The sequence below is a fragment of the Rhinoderma darwinii genome, chromosome 11 (assembly GCF_050947455.1).
Source record: "Rhinoderma darwinii isolate aRhiDar2 chromosome 11, aRhiDar2.hap1, whole genome shotgun sequence".
Lineage (NCBI taxonomy): Eukaryota > Metazoa > Chordata > Amphibia > Anura > Rhinodermatidae > Rhinoderma > Rhinoderma darwinii.
Genome location: NC_134697.1, coordinates 11,317,985 through 11,331,320, shown reverse-complemented (window position 1 = coordinate 11,331,320; position 13,336 = coordinate 11,317,985). Strand labels below are relative to the sequence as shown.

Sequence of the window (13,336 nt, the reverse complement as noted above, 5' to 3'; positions counted from 1 at the left end):
ATACATCTTCTTGTATATAGTGATATGGAGCATGCTGGTATAACCTGGGCATCTTCTGTATATAATTATATATGTACAGCTGGTATAAGTTATACATCTTGTATATAGGGATGTGGAGCATGCTGGTATAACCTGGGCATCTTCTGTATATAATTATATATGTACAGTTGGTATAAGTTATACATCTTCTTGTATATAGTGATATGGAGCATGCTGGTATAACCTGGGCATCTTCTGTATATAATTATATATGTACAGCTGGTATAAGTTATACATCTTCTTGTATATAGTGATATGGAGCATGCTGGTATAACCTGGGTATCTTCTGTATATAATTATATATGTGCAGCTGGTATAAGTTATACATCTTCTTGTATATAGTGATATGGACAATGAAAATTAATTATAATTATAATCTGATTCTTAAAAATACATATATGATTTCCAGCTAATTTTACCTGCTCAGAAGATCGTGTGTGGAAGGATGAAAATGGAGGTCAGGAGATCCCAATATGTTTGCCAGGTATGTTGATTCAGTGATTAGAAAGTTTTTAAACCACTAAATAATAAAGTTCCCCTGGACCATCAGGGATCTTCACATTTCCCTAAAACACGTAGAGACTGATTTATTAACAAACAAGGCATTTGGGGAAAATTATGAACAAGAAACGAGGAGCAACATTATCAACCCACTAGACACCAAAAATATAATTACTTACCCGTTAAATAACTAAGATTCAATTATTACGCAAGTAGATACCTACTAGATAAAGGGGTAACAATAATAATGAACCCTCTAGACACCAAAGATAAAATTATTAACCAACTAGATACCCGAGAGAGAACTACTAGCTTAGTAATCACTGGGGATATAATTACTGATGTACGAGACACCAGGGATATAATTATTACCCTACTAGACACCAGGGATATAATTATTATCCTACTAGACACCAGGGATATAATTATCCTACTAGACACCAGGGATATAATTATTACCCTACTAGACACCAGGGATATAATTATTGACCTACTAGACACTAGGGATATAATTATTGACCTACTAGACACCAGGGATATAATTATTGACCTACTAGACACTAGGGATATAATTATTACCCTACTAGACACCAGGGATATAATTATTGACCTACTAGACACTAGGGATATAATTATTGACCTACTAGACACCAGGGATATAATTATTGACCTACTAGACACCAGGGATATAATTATTGACCTACTAGACACCAGGGATATAATTATTGACCTACTAGACACCAGGGATATAATTATTATCCTACTAGACACCAGGGATATAATTATTATCCTACTAGACACCAGGGATATAATTATTATCCTACTAGACACCAAGGATATAATTAATAGCTCCTAGACACCAGGGATATAGTTATTGATCTCTTAGACCCCAGGGATATAGTTATTGACCAAGCAGACACCAGGAATATAATTATTATCCTACTTGACACCAGGGATATCGTTTTTGACCTACCAGACACCAGGGATATAATTATTGACCTACTAGACACCAGGGATATAATTATTGACCTACTAAACACCAAGGATATAATTATTGACCTACTAGACACCAGGGATATATACAGTCGAGTCACATTATTATGACCTATTATGTGTGCAGCACTGACAGCAGTAGACGGGCTGGCAGTGACTCAATAAGGTGCTGGTCGGTGGTCTCCGGTATCCGGCGCCATGCTGACTGCAGTACATCCCACATTTGCTGGAGGGTGTGTGGGGGGAGCATCCATAGAGCGAACAAGATGATCGAGGTCCCACAGATGCTCAATTGGGTCCATGTCTGGGGAATTAGGGGGCCAGGGAAGTACTTGGAGGTCTTGGTCGGGCTCTTCCTGTTGGACATTTTTAGCCGTGTGACATGTCGCATTGTCTTGCTGGAAGATTCCATCTGCCCCAGGGAAGACAATCCGCATGTATGGGGGGGGGGGGGGGGGACGTGATCTGCAATGAAGAATTTATAGCCAAATCGCTTCAGAGCCATCCAGATGGATGAGTGGGTCAGAGAGCGCCATGAAAAAATCCCCCAAACCATAACGCTGCCGCCACCGCCTCGTGTTCTTCCAGCAATGGTTGCCGGGTGTTTGTTTTGATGTTTCTTGCCTGACACGCCAACGTCCATCCGTTCCATGAAGCAGAAAACGTGACTTATCAGAGAGACGACCCTTTACCAATCATTGGTGGCTCAATTCCGACATTGCCACGCAAATTGAAGCCTTTTTTTTCCGCTGCGCCTTTGTTACATAGGAGCGGTGACCGTCCGTCAGCTTTCGGAGCCCCATACGCAGTAGGAGTCGCTGAACTGTTGTATTAGACACACGTCTGGTTGATATTAACGCTGAGCTGCTCCACTGTAGCCGACGTTCACCTCTCACATCAATGGCACGTGGTGCTCTGCAGTTTCCACGTCGGTTTCCAATGGCGCCATTTCTCCACTCACGATACATTCACCACAGCAGCACGCGAACAGTTCACAAACTGCGCTGTGAGAAATACCGCCACCCTGGGCCCGAAAGCCAATAATCATCCATTTTTGCGACTCCATTAATCGCCCCTTTTACCCATGACAACAACGAGTGATATGTGATCAGACAGCCGACCGCACCCCTTATATACCCACCAGCTCCCGACACACCACATCCTCCATGGGCTACCGCTGCCGACGTCGAAAGTAGGAGATGGTCATAATAATGGGACTTGACTGTAGTTATTGAACTTCTAGACAGCTGTGATATTATTACTAACCCATTAGACACCGATGACATCATTATTAACCTAATTTACACCAGGAATATAAATATTAACTAACTAGACACCAAGGATATAATAATCATCCAGCTAAACACCATGGATATCGTTATTGACCTAAAAAACACCAGGGACATAATAATAATAATTCAACTAGACACCAGGGATATTATTATTAACCTCTTAGATACCAGGGATGCTATAACTTACCCATTCGGCACCCTGAGTATAATTATTAAGCAACTAAATACCAGGGATATAATTACTAATTTACAAGACGCGACTAATAAAATGATTAACCCATTAGATACCATGGACATTTTTTGCTTGGTAATATTTACCGAGTGAAGAATTCTCACCAGGAAAGCGTTGTTTCCTTTGACCATACTGTATAGATGGGATGTAGCTTTTTTTTTTCCTGATTCTTTGCTCTTGCACCCTCAGTGTGCGGAAAAGCGCAGAAGCTTAAAACCACATACACTCGTATCATCGGTGGCAATGTAGCTGAAAATGGGAACTTCCCTTGGCAAGCTTTCCTGAGTATCGGTTCTGGGCGAGCAGGCGGTGTTCTAATTGACGAGAAATGGGTTCTTACAGCCGCTCACGTTCTATCGCACCAGGGGAGCGTAAATGGCATTGATATCAATAACCTGGACCTGTTTCTTGGCGACGTTTTTGTCGAGAACCTCCTGAAACACGGCCTTGCAAAGGTGAAATCGTACCATATCCATCCGGGATACTCTGCCAGCAGCCACGACCATGACATTGCTCTGATCGAACTGGAGACTGCAGTGACTATGAATAGAAATGTGTCTCCCATATGTCTTCCCGAAGGCAACGTGACTTATCTGTATGAATCCGGTAAATTGGGTTATGTCAGTGGGTTTGGAATTACGCAAGATAACAAAATTACTGACCATCTTCACTATGTGTATTTGCCCATGGCCGCGAGAGACAAATGTCAGCAGTATTTAATCAAAGAGCTAGAAAAGAAAAAGTCAGAAGACTATAAATTCACTGACAACATGTTCTGCGCCGGGTACACTGAACAGAAAGATAAGAAAAAGGACTCATGCCAAGGAGACAGTGGAGGTGCATTTGCCGTCCAAGGCGAAGAGAATTGGGTGGCCACCGGCCTTGTGTCATGGGGTATTGATTGTGGTCGTGGTTATGGATATTACACCAAAGTGGTCAATTATATTGATTGGATTAGAAGCTACATAGGCAGATGATAGGAGTATGAATCCTCATATCATTAGATATAAGCCATGTAGTTATCTATAAGAAAAAAAAAATGCTAATAATTTCCGGGCTTAACATAGGCCACTATATCATTAGAGAGCGCCGTATACCTACAAGACATGAGGGATGTTAGTATCAACTCCATATACACCATGGATGGATGTTCTTATTAAAGGGGTTCTCCACCTAAAAAAATCTGATTAATACCACAGCCTGAGTTGGTATGACTCCTGATTTTCCTTCTCACTGCTGAGATGTTATGTCTGACAGACTGGTTGCTATGGATAATCTACCTAACAACCACAGGCTTGTCAGACAGGGCATGCTTAGAACCGGTCTGACTCATGGAAGATTTGCTATTGAACTGAAGGCTAGAACTTGCTGTGAACCCGCAGTCTCCTAAGGTCTCACAGGGTCTTTGAATTTTCCCACTAGCAATCGTGCAACATCCTAATATACTTTACATTATAACGCCTGATTGTTTTTCAATATCTCTGCTGACTTTCAGTAGATGGAATGCATTTTTGTTGGCTTTCAGAAAGTACAATTCCCTACAGACCTAATACACTCACAGCTAAGGGGTTGATACAATTATATCCAGTCTAGACAATCCTCTGGACTCCAGGCTGATACATTTTACATGGATTGAAACATTGTAGCAAACTACCAGGACAGTAGAGAAGAGGCTGCTGATGTGTTTAGCTCAAAGAGGATTGTCTAGACAGGAGACAATTGTAACAAACCATTTGCTGTGACAAGTATTAAAAGTTTTCAGCCTCTGGATGTGAACAAGAGTGTTTTTATTCAATGACCGCAAGCAGAGAATTGAATTACTACATATATTAGAAAAGTTGTATAACTTTTCATGATGTTAAGGGAGTATTCCAGTTAGAACAAGTTACCGCCTATCTGTAGGATAGGGGGTAACTTGCTGATCGGTAGGTGTCCGACAGCTGGGACCCCCATGATTATGAAAACAGGGGTCCTGTACCCCCCCATTTGAACAGAGCGGCAGGTCGCTCATGCGCACTACCGCTCCATTCATTGTCTATGGGAGCGCCAGACACACCCGAATGCTGTACTCGGCATTCTCCAGCGCTCCCATAGAGAATAAATGGAGCGGCAGTGTGCTTGAGCTCCATTCAAACGGGGGGTATGGGACCCTTGTTCTCGTGATCAGTGAGGGTCCCAGCCGTCGGACACCCATCGATCAGCAAATTACCCCTATATGGATAGGGGGTAACTTGTTTTAACCGGAATACCCCTTTAAGCCTTATTTGCAGAACATCAAAAAAACAAAAACATTTAACCATAATTTGGCTGCCTCTTCTCTTTGCTAATCTTGAGTAGACTGTATAAATGGAGGGGGCAGTTTTAAAGGGGTGCCATGCCCCTCCATGTGCCAATTTCAGCATCTTTGACCTATGGTGATGGCGATTTACTGTGAACAGGAGCAGACAGCAGAGCGCCCTTGTGCAAGAAAAGTATGAGGCCCACTATTTCTGCCGGGTCCCATGTGCCCTTGACTGGGATGGATCTGTAATCCCCATGCACCTTTGCTCTAGCAGTCGGACAGGGACACTTGATCATTGAGGATCGTCCACTTTGCCATTTGATTATCCAACAAGAACGAAATAATAATCTGCTGTTGTGTGTGATCCGGTAATATAACCGTGTATGTACAAATGATAAGGGAGCGCATTACATTTTTTGGTATGATGTTGAGCCTATATAAACCTATTACAATTTGGTACTAAATAAAAATGGATAATACACGATTCTTATGTATATTCTTTTGGGGAAAGGTAAATAAATAGAGGAACGTCGTCACCGTTGAAATACTGAACAGCTCTGGGCACTGTGGTACAAGGAGCGTGGACTATATTCATTCCCATCGTAAATATTTGTTTATGATACAGAGCTCCAAATCCCCTGAATAGACAGTTACATGATTCTGTCTGCCTGCAGCCACTGCTAGGGGGAGCTCAAGAGCTTACTGCATACTGTTATACAGTGAACTTAATCATAAGCCAGTATACACTAAGATCCTAAGCTCCCCCTAGTGGTGACTGGAGGCAGATGGAATTCTATCCTTTACAGGGGTTTGTAGCTCTGTATCAGAAATCCGACCTGTGACTGAAAAAAAAAAAAATCACAAATGAATCAGCACAAACTGTTGGATCTAAAATCACTCTCTTAAAAATGTTATATTCACCTAGATACCTCTTTTGCATAAGCACCACTAGTGTTGAGGTCCGTTTCACGGGACAATCCTGTGAAAAATGGTACATTTGAAAGGTATGATTAACACTGCCTCTGTAATGTCTGGGTAGGGAGACAGACAGGTGAGCCCTAATCTACCCGCCACTCAGTCCCTGCCTACTTGCAACGACCCGCCCTAGGCGACGGGGTACTACTGGGCGACGGTCCCTAAACTCAATAGGTGCACGATAGACAAACAGATAAGTGTACAAAGAAGCCGGGGAAATGGGGAAGTTGCCCACGGGAACACCGTGAGCAACAAGCGAGGTGAACGAGCCGAGTCAAACCAGGAGATAAGCGAGGTACAAAACGCAGAGCAGAAGAGTGGTCAGTAAAGCCAAGGTCAATAACAAGCAGAGGATACGTAGTTCAAGAAGCTGCAGCAGGGCCAGGAAATCAGCAGAGAAGAATCACAAACAAAGGAGGAACAGGAAAGGCAGGTATAAATAGACAGAGGGCGGGAGCTAGCTCCGTCTGGCCAGGCTGTGATAGGCTCTCCCACTCCTAAGCCTGCCATCCTGGGTGGTGGAAGATGGAGTCAGTCTCACAGACATAGAAGCAGGTGCAGACTGATTCCCTATGGGCGTTGACACAGAAGCTTTGTCTGGCAGATCCTTTACAGTAGCCCCCCTTTTATGACCCTTTCTAGGTGGACCTAGTTTATTGGGGAAACGAAGGTGGAACCTCTTGAGCAATACCCCAGAGTGAACATCCCGGGCGGGTACCCAAGTCCTCTCCTCAGGCCCGTATCCTCTCCAATGGACCAGGTACTGGAGGGAGCCTTGGACCATCCTGCTGTCCACAATCTTGGCCACCTCGAATTCTACCCCCTCAGGGGTGAGAACAGGGACCGGAGGTTTCCTCGAGGGAGCCAAGGGCGGGGAGCAGCGTTTAAGGAGGGAGGCATGAAACACGTCATGTATACGAAAAGATGGGGGTAACTCCAGCCGGAAGGAGACAGGATTGAGGACTTCAATGACCTTATACGGCCCAATAAACAGGGGAGCAAACTTCTTGGACGGGAACCTTAAGACGCAAGTTCCTAGATGATAACCACACCAGATCCCCGACCATAAACAAGGGGTTAGCAGAACGTTTTCTATCAGCCTGAGTTTTTTGTACGCTCTGGGACGCCTCTAGGTTCTTCTGAACCTGGGCCCAGACTGTGCACAGTTCCCGATGAACGACCTCTACCTCGGGATTGTTGGAACTACCAGGTGAAACTGAGGAGAACCGTGGATTAAACCCAAAATTACAGAAAAAGGGGGAGACCCCTGACGAGTTACTGACCCGGTTATTAAGGGAAAATTCAGCGAGGGGAATGAATGAGACCCAATCATATTGACAGTCAGAGATAAAACACCTTAAATATTGTTCTAGTGATTGATTAGTCCTCTCAGTTTGGCCATTGGTTTCAGGATGGAAAGCAGAGGAGAAGGACAGATCAATCTCCAACTTCTTACAGAGGGCTCTCCAAAACAAAGAAACAAATTGTACCCCTCTGTCCGAAACAATATTGACAGGGACCCCATGGAGACGCAGGATGTGTTTGACAAACAAGCTAGCTAACGTCTTGGCGTTGGGTAGTTTCTTGAGGGGCACAAAGTGGCACATCTTACTGAAGCGGTCTACTACCACCCACACCACCGACTTGCCTTGGGATGGAGGCAAATCGGTGATAAAATCCATGGAGATATGTGTCCAAGGTCTCTGGGGAATGGGCAACGAACGTAGTAAGCCCGCTGGACGGGACCTGGGAGTCTTGGACCTAGCACAAACCTCACAAGCGGCGACGTAGGCCTTAACGTCTTTAGGCAACCCAGGCCACCAATAGTTTCTGGCAATGAGGTGTTTGGTACCCAGGATGCCTGGATGACCAGATAGTGCGGAGTCATGATTTTCCCTAAGTACCCTTAGCCAGTATTGCAGGGGAACAAACAGCTTGTCCTCAGGAAGTTTCCCGGGAGCTGAACCTTGATCAGCTGCAATTTCAGAGACTAAATCAGAATCAATAGAAGAAATGATTATACCGGGAGGCAAAATACAAGCAGGATCTTCGTCCGAAGGAGGGCTAGCCATGAAGCTACGCGACAGTGCATCGGCCTTAATATTTTTAGACCCAGCCCTATAGGTAACCAAAAAGTTGAATCTGGTAAAAAATAGCGCCCATCGAGCTTGTCTCGGGTTTAGCCTCCGGGCAGATTCTAGGAAAACCAGATTCTTGTGGTCGGTAAGGACCGTTACCTGGTGCCTAGCCCCCTCCAGGAAGTGGCGCCACTCTTCAAATGCCCATTTAATGGCTAAGAGTTCGCGGTTGCCAATATCATAGTTACTCTCAGTGGGCGAAAACTTCCTGGAGAAGTAGGCACAGGGGCGGAGATGGGTGAGGGACCTGGTACCCTGGGACAAGACTGCCCCCACTCCCACCTCGGATGCGTCAACTTCCACGATAAATGGCTCCATTTGGTTGGGCTGAACCAGCACCGGGGCCGAGATAAAGCACTTCTTAAGGACCTCAAAAGCCTGGACAGCCTCTGGAGACCAGTGGAGGAGATCAGCACCTTTGCGAGTGAGGTCCGTAAGAGGCTTAGCGATGACCGAGAAGTTAGCAATGAATCTCCTGTAATAATTAGCGAACCCCAAAAAACACTGTAACGCCTTCAGGGAGGCAGGTTGGACCCATTCCGCCACAGCCTGAACCTTGGCGGGGTCCATGCGGAATTCATGAGGAGTGAGGATTTGACCCAAAAATTGTATCTCCTGTACCCCAAACACACATTTTTCGGTTTTTGCAAACAGTTTGTTTTCCCGAAGGACCTGGAGCACCTTCCTGACATGCTCAATGTGGGAGGGCCAGTCCTTGGAAAACACCAGTATGTCATCAAGGTACACTACAAGAAATATCCCCAGGTAATCTCTCAAAATCTCATTTATGAAATTCTGGAAGACCGCCGGCGCATTACACAACCCAAAGGGCATGACGAGGTATTCGAAATGACCTTCGGGCGTGTTAAACGCAGTCTTCCACTCATCCCCCTCTTTGATGCGGATAAGGTTATACGCCCCCCGTAGATCAAACTTAGAGAACCATTGGGCCCCCTGAACCTGATTAAAGAGATCAGGAATCAAAGGAAGGGGATACTGGTTCCTTACAGTGACCTTATTCAGGTTACGGTAGTCAATGCATGGCCTAAGACCACCATCCCTCTTCCCTACGAAAAAGAAGCCAGCACCTACCGGAGAAGTAGAGGGGCGAATGTAACCCTTGGCCAGGCATTCCTGGATATACTCTCTCATGGCTTCACGTTCGGGACAAGAAAGATTAAATATCCTACCCTTAGGAAGCTTAGCTCCTGGTACCAATTCGATAGCGTATTCTCTATGAGGAGGTAACACTTCGGAGGCCTCCTTAGAGAAAACATCAGCGAAGTCCCGAACAAACTCAGGTAGCGTGTTCACCTCCTCAGGGGGAGAAATAGAATTAACAGAAAAACATGACGTCAAACATTCATTACCCCATTTGGTAAGCTCCCCAGTATTCCAGTCAAACGTGGGATTATGCAACTGCAACCAGGGAAGGCCTAAAACCAAATCGGACGATAATCCCTGCATCAACTGTACAGAGCACTGCTCCAAATGCATGGAGCCAACAAGGAGTTCAAAAACAGGGGTATGCTGTGTAAAATAACCATTAGCAAGAGGAGTGGAGTCGATACCCACTACCGGGACAGGTTTAGGCAAATCAATCAAAGGCATAGCAAGAGACATAGCAAATTCCACAGACATGATATTAGCAGAGGACCCTGAATCCACGAAGGCGCTGCCGGTAGCAGACCTACCACCAAAAGAGACCTGAAAGGGAAGCAAGATCTTATTACGTTTCATATTTATGGGAAATACCTGTGCGCCCAAGTGACCTCCCCGATGATCACTTAGGCGCGGAAGTTCTCCGGCTGCATTCTTACGCTTAGGACAGTTGTTCACTTGATGCTTGTCATCCCCACAGTAGAAGCAGAGACCATTCTTCCTGCGGAAATCTCTACGTTGTTGGGGGGACACGAAGGCCCCGAGTTGCATAGGTACCTCTGAGTCTTCCGGGGAAGAACGAAGCGACGGAACCTCGGGAGGCATCATGGGGGAGTCGGAGGAGAAAACACATAAACGTTCGCGTTGTCGTTCCCTGAGACTTCGGTCAAGTCGTACCGCTAAAGCCATAACCTGGTCTAGGGAGTCAGAAGAGGGATAGCTAACTAGCAGGTCTTTCAGGGCATTCGACAGACCCATCCTAAACTGGCACCTTAAGGCAGGGTCATTCCACCGAGAAGCTACGCACCACTTCCTAAAGTCAGAACAATACTCCTCAACAGGTCTCTTACCCTGACGTAAGGTCACCAGCTGACTCTCGGCAAAGGCAGTCTTGTCAGTCTCGTCATAAATGAGTCCGAGAGCAGAAAAGAAAAGATCAACGGAGGAAAGTTCTGGGGCGTCAGGAGCCAAGGAGAAGGCCCATTCTTGGGGCCCGTCCTGGAGCCGGGACATAATTATACCCATTTGCTGGCTCTCAGAACCTGAGGAGTGGGGCTTTAAGCGAAAGTAAAGCCTGCAACTCTCCCGAAAGGAGAGAAAAGCCCTCCGGTCCCCTGAGAACCGGTCGGGCAACTTGAGGTGGGGTTCAGGAGTTGAGGTGAGGGGAACTACCAAGGTAGCATCAGGCTGGTTGACCTTCTGAGCCAGGGCCTGGACCTGTAGGGAGAGACCCTGCATTTGCTGAGCCAGGGTCTCAAGGGGGTCCATAGTAGTGTCAGGGACCAGGGTAGACTAGGTATATGGGCTTGTGATTATGTAATGATAGGGGTAGGGAAACTGACAAGTGAGCCCTAATCTACCCGCCACTCTGTCCCTGCCTACTTGCAACGACCCGCCCTAGGCGACGGGGTACAACTGGGCGGCGGTCCCTACGCTCAGTAAGTGCACAAGACAAACATACAAGGGAATATAAAGCAAAGGGAAAGGGGCAGTTGCCCACGGCAACACCGTGAGCAACAGAGTGGTGAACGAGCCAAGTCAAACCAGGAGAGCACGAGGTACAAAACGCAGAGCAGAAGAGTCGTCAGAAAGCCAGGGTCAGAATGGAGCAGGATCAAATTGTTAGGAGCTGTAGCTGGGCCAGAAAACCACACGGAAAGAATCACAAGCAAGGAGGAACAGGAAAGGCAGGTATAAATAGACAGAGGGCGGGAGCTAGCTGAGTCTGGCCAGGCTGCGATAGGCTCTCCCACTCCTAAGCCTGCCAGCCTGAGTGGTGGAAGCTGGAGTCAGTCTCAGAGAGATAGACTCAGGTGAAGACTGATTACCTCTGGAAGTTAACCCCGAAGCTGTGCCTGGCAGATCCTTTACAGGTACACAGAAGCCGGGGAAATGGGGAAGTTGCCCACAGGAACACCGTGAGCAACAAGCGAGGTGAACGAGCCGAGTCAAACTAGGAGATGAGCGAGGTACAAAAACGCAGAGCAGAAGAGTGGTCAGTAAAGCCAAGGTCAATAACAAGTAGTACAAGAAGCTGCAGCAGGGCCAGGAAACAAACAGAGAAGAATCACAAGCAAAGGAGGAACAGGAAAGGCAGGTATAAATAGAGGGCGGGAGCTAGCTCCGTCTGGCCAGGCTGTGATAGGCTCTGCCACTCCTAAGCCTGCCATCCTGGGTGATGGAAGATGGAGTCAGTCTCACAGACATAGAATCAGGTGCAGACTGATTACCTATGGGCGTTGACACAGAAGCTGTGTCTGGCAGATCCTTTACAGCCTCCTATGGGGATAACTGCAACATTATGCAGACAGTGTCACTTTATGTTCTTTTCATAGATTTCTTACCCCTTAATCCCCTCTCTATTAGTAGCCCAGATGTCTGACAATCAGCCAACCAACCCGTGGTCACACGATTCCCCGGGGAGACGCTTTTCTGCACTACAGTGGTTTTAAGGTGCTGCAAAATGAAGCCCCTTAATGGCGCCGTTAACACTTTGGTGTACAGACTGACCTACATTCACAAGGCAGTTTACGCCAGTTTTTGTAAAGTGCACCAAGAAAAGCTGAAAACAGTGAGGTGCGACAAATGTGCGGTAAAATTTGCAACTTGTCGGCACCAGGCAAAATTGGCACAATTTGAACTTCGTATGATCAATACCGCAGTATGAAAAACCAAAGCAGCTGATAAGGGAAAAATTTAGGATTTATTCACTTCCGCCACAATAAATTCAAGGGCCGTCTCACCCGCCAGGCCCTTCCCCTTTCAGACCCCTCCCCTTTCAGACCCCTCCCCTTGCTCTTCGTATCAACCTCCTGACAGAGTCACGGTGAGTCCTTTCCCATCACCATCAGCAAGAAGCACTACAGGAAGACCACACATAGAAGGGGGCACAAAAGACACAGAGCCTTAGGACAAAACGACGCGGTGAAGGGAAGACACACCAACATCACAAGTGCCCCTCTTACAAATGCCACCAGCACATGGGCACTTCCACTCCTGAATACTTATTAAGAGCATGGGAGTCAGACTCCTAATAAGGTGGTGGGACTGGCAAATTCACATTGGGGCACATGCATTAAAAATAAGTGCCCAATAATTGTCGTAACATGAATTTAATGGTGTAGTTGGACGATTACTGCATCTGGCTATTGGCCAAAAGAATGGGCAGGACAAAAACTTTTTTTTGTCCCAAGGCAAACTTTGAAAACTGCTCCACACCCGAAGAAGTGTTCTAGTTCTAGCATTACAGAACCACAGCCACACGGCATCTAGAACAGTGTGGTGTACCCCTAAGAATGTTGGTCAGTGCCCCCAAAAGTCTGCTAGTAGTAGCAGCCATAGTGCTCTCCCAAAGAGTATCAGCCCCAGTGACCCCATCAGTGCCAGCCACGCTGCTCCCATGAATACAAGTTATAGTGCCCTATCACTGCCAGCGACAGTGCCCCTATGAGTGCCAGCCCAAGTGCCCTAATCAGTGCAGACCACAGTGCCTCCATGGTTTGTG

At 46.3% G+C, this 13,336-nt stretch overlaps 1 protein-coding gene across 1 annotated transcript in view; it reads left to right on the top strand.

The window, feature by feature from the left end:
* LOC142663866 (complement C1r subcomponent-like) overlaps window positions 1–5,822 on the top strand; it is a 6,318-nt gene extending 496 nt beyond the window's left edge. The window contains exons 2-3 of the mRNA XM_075842698.1: window positions 449–523; window positions 3,247–5,822. Coding sequence (XP_075698813.1) covers window positions 449–523; window positions 3,247–4,034 — 863 coding nt within the window. The 3' untranslated portion in view covers window positions 4,035–5,822. The remainder of the gene's footprint in view (window positions 1–448; window positions 524–3,246) is intronic.
* Window positions 5,823–13,336: the final 7,514 nt, after the last annotated feature.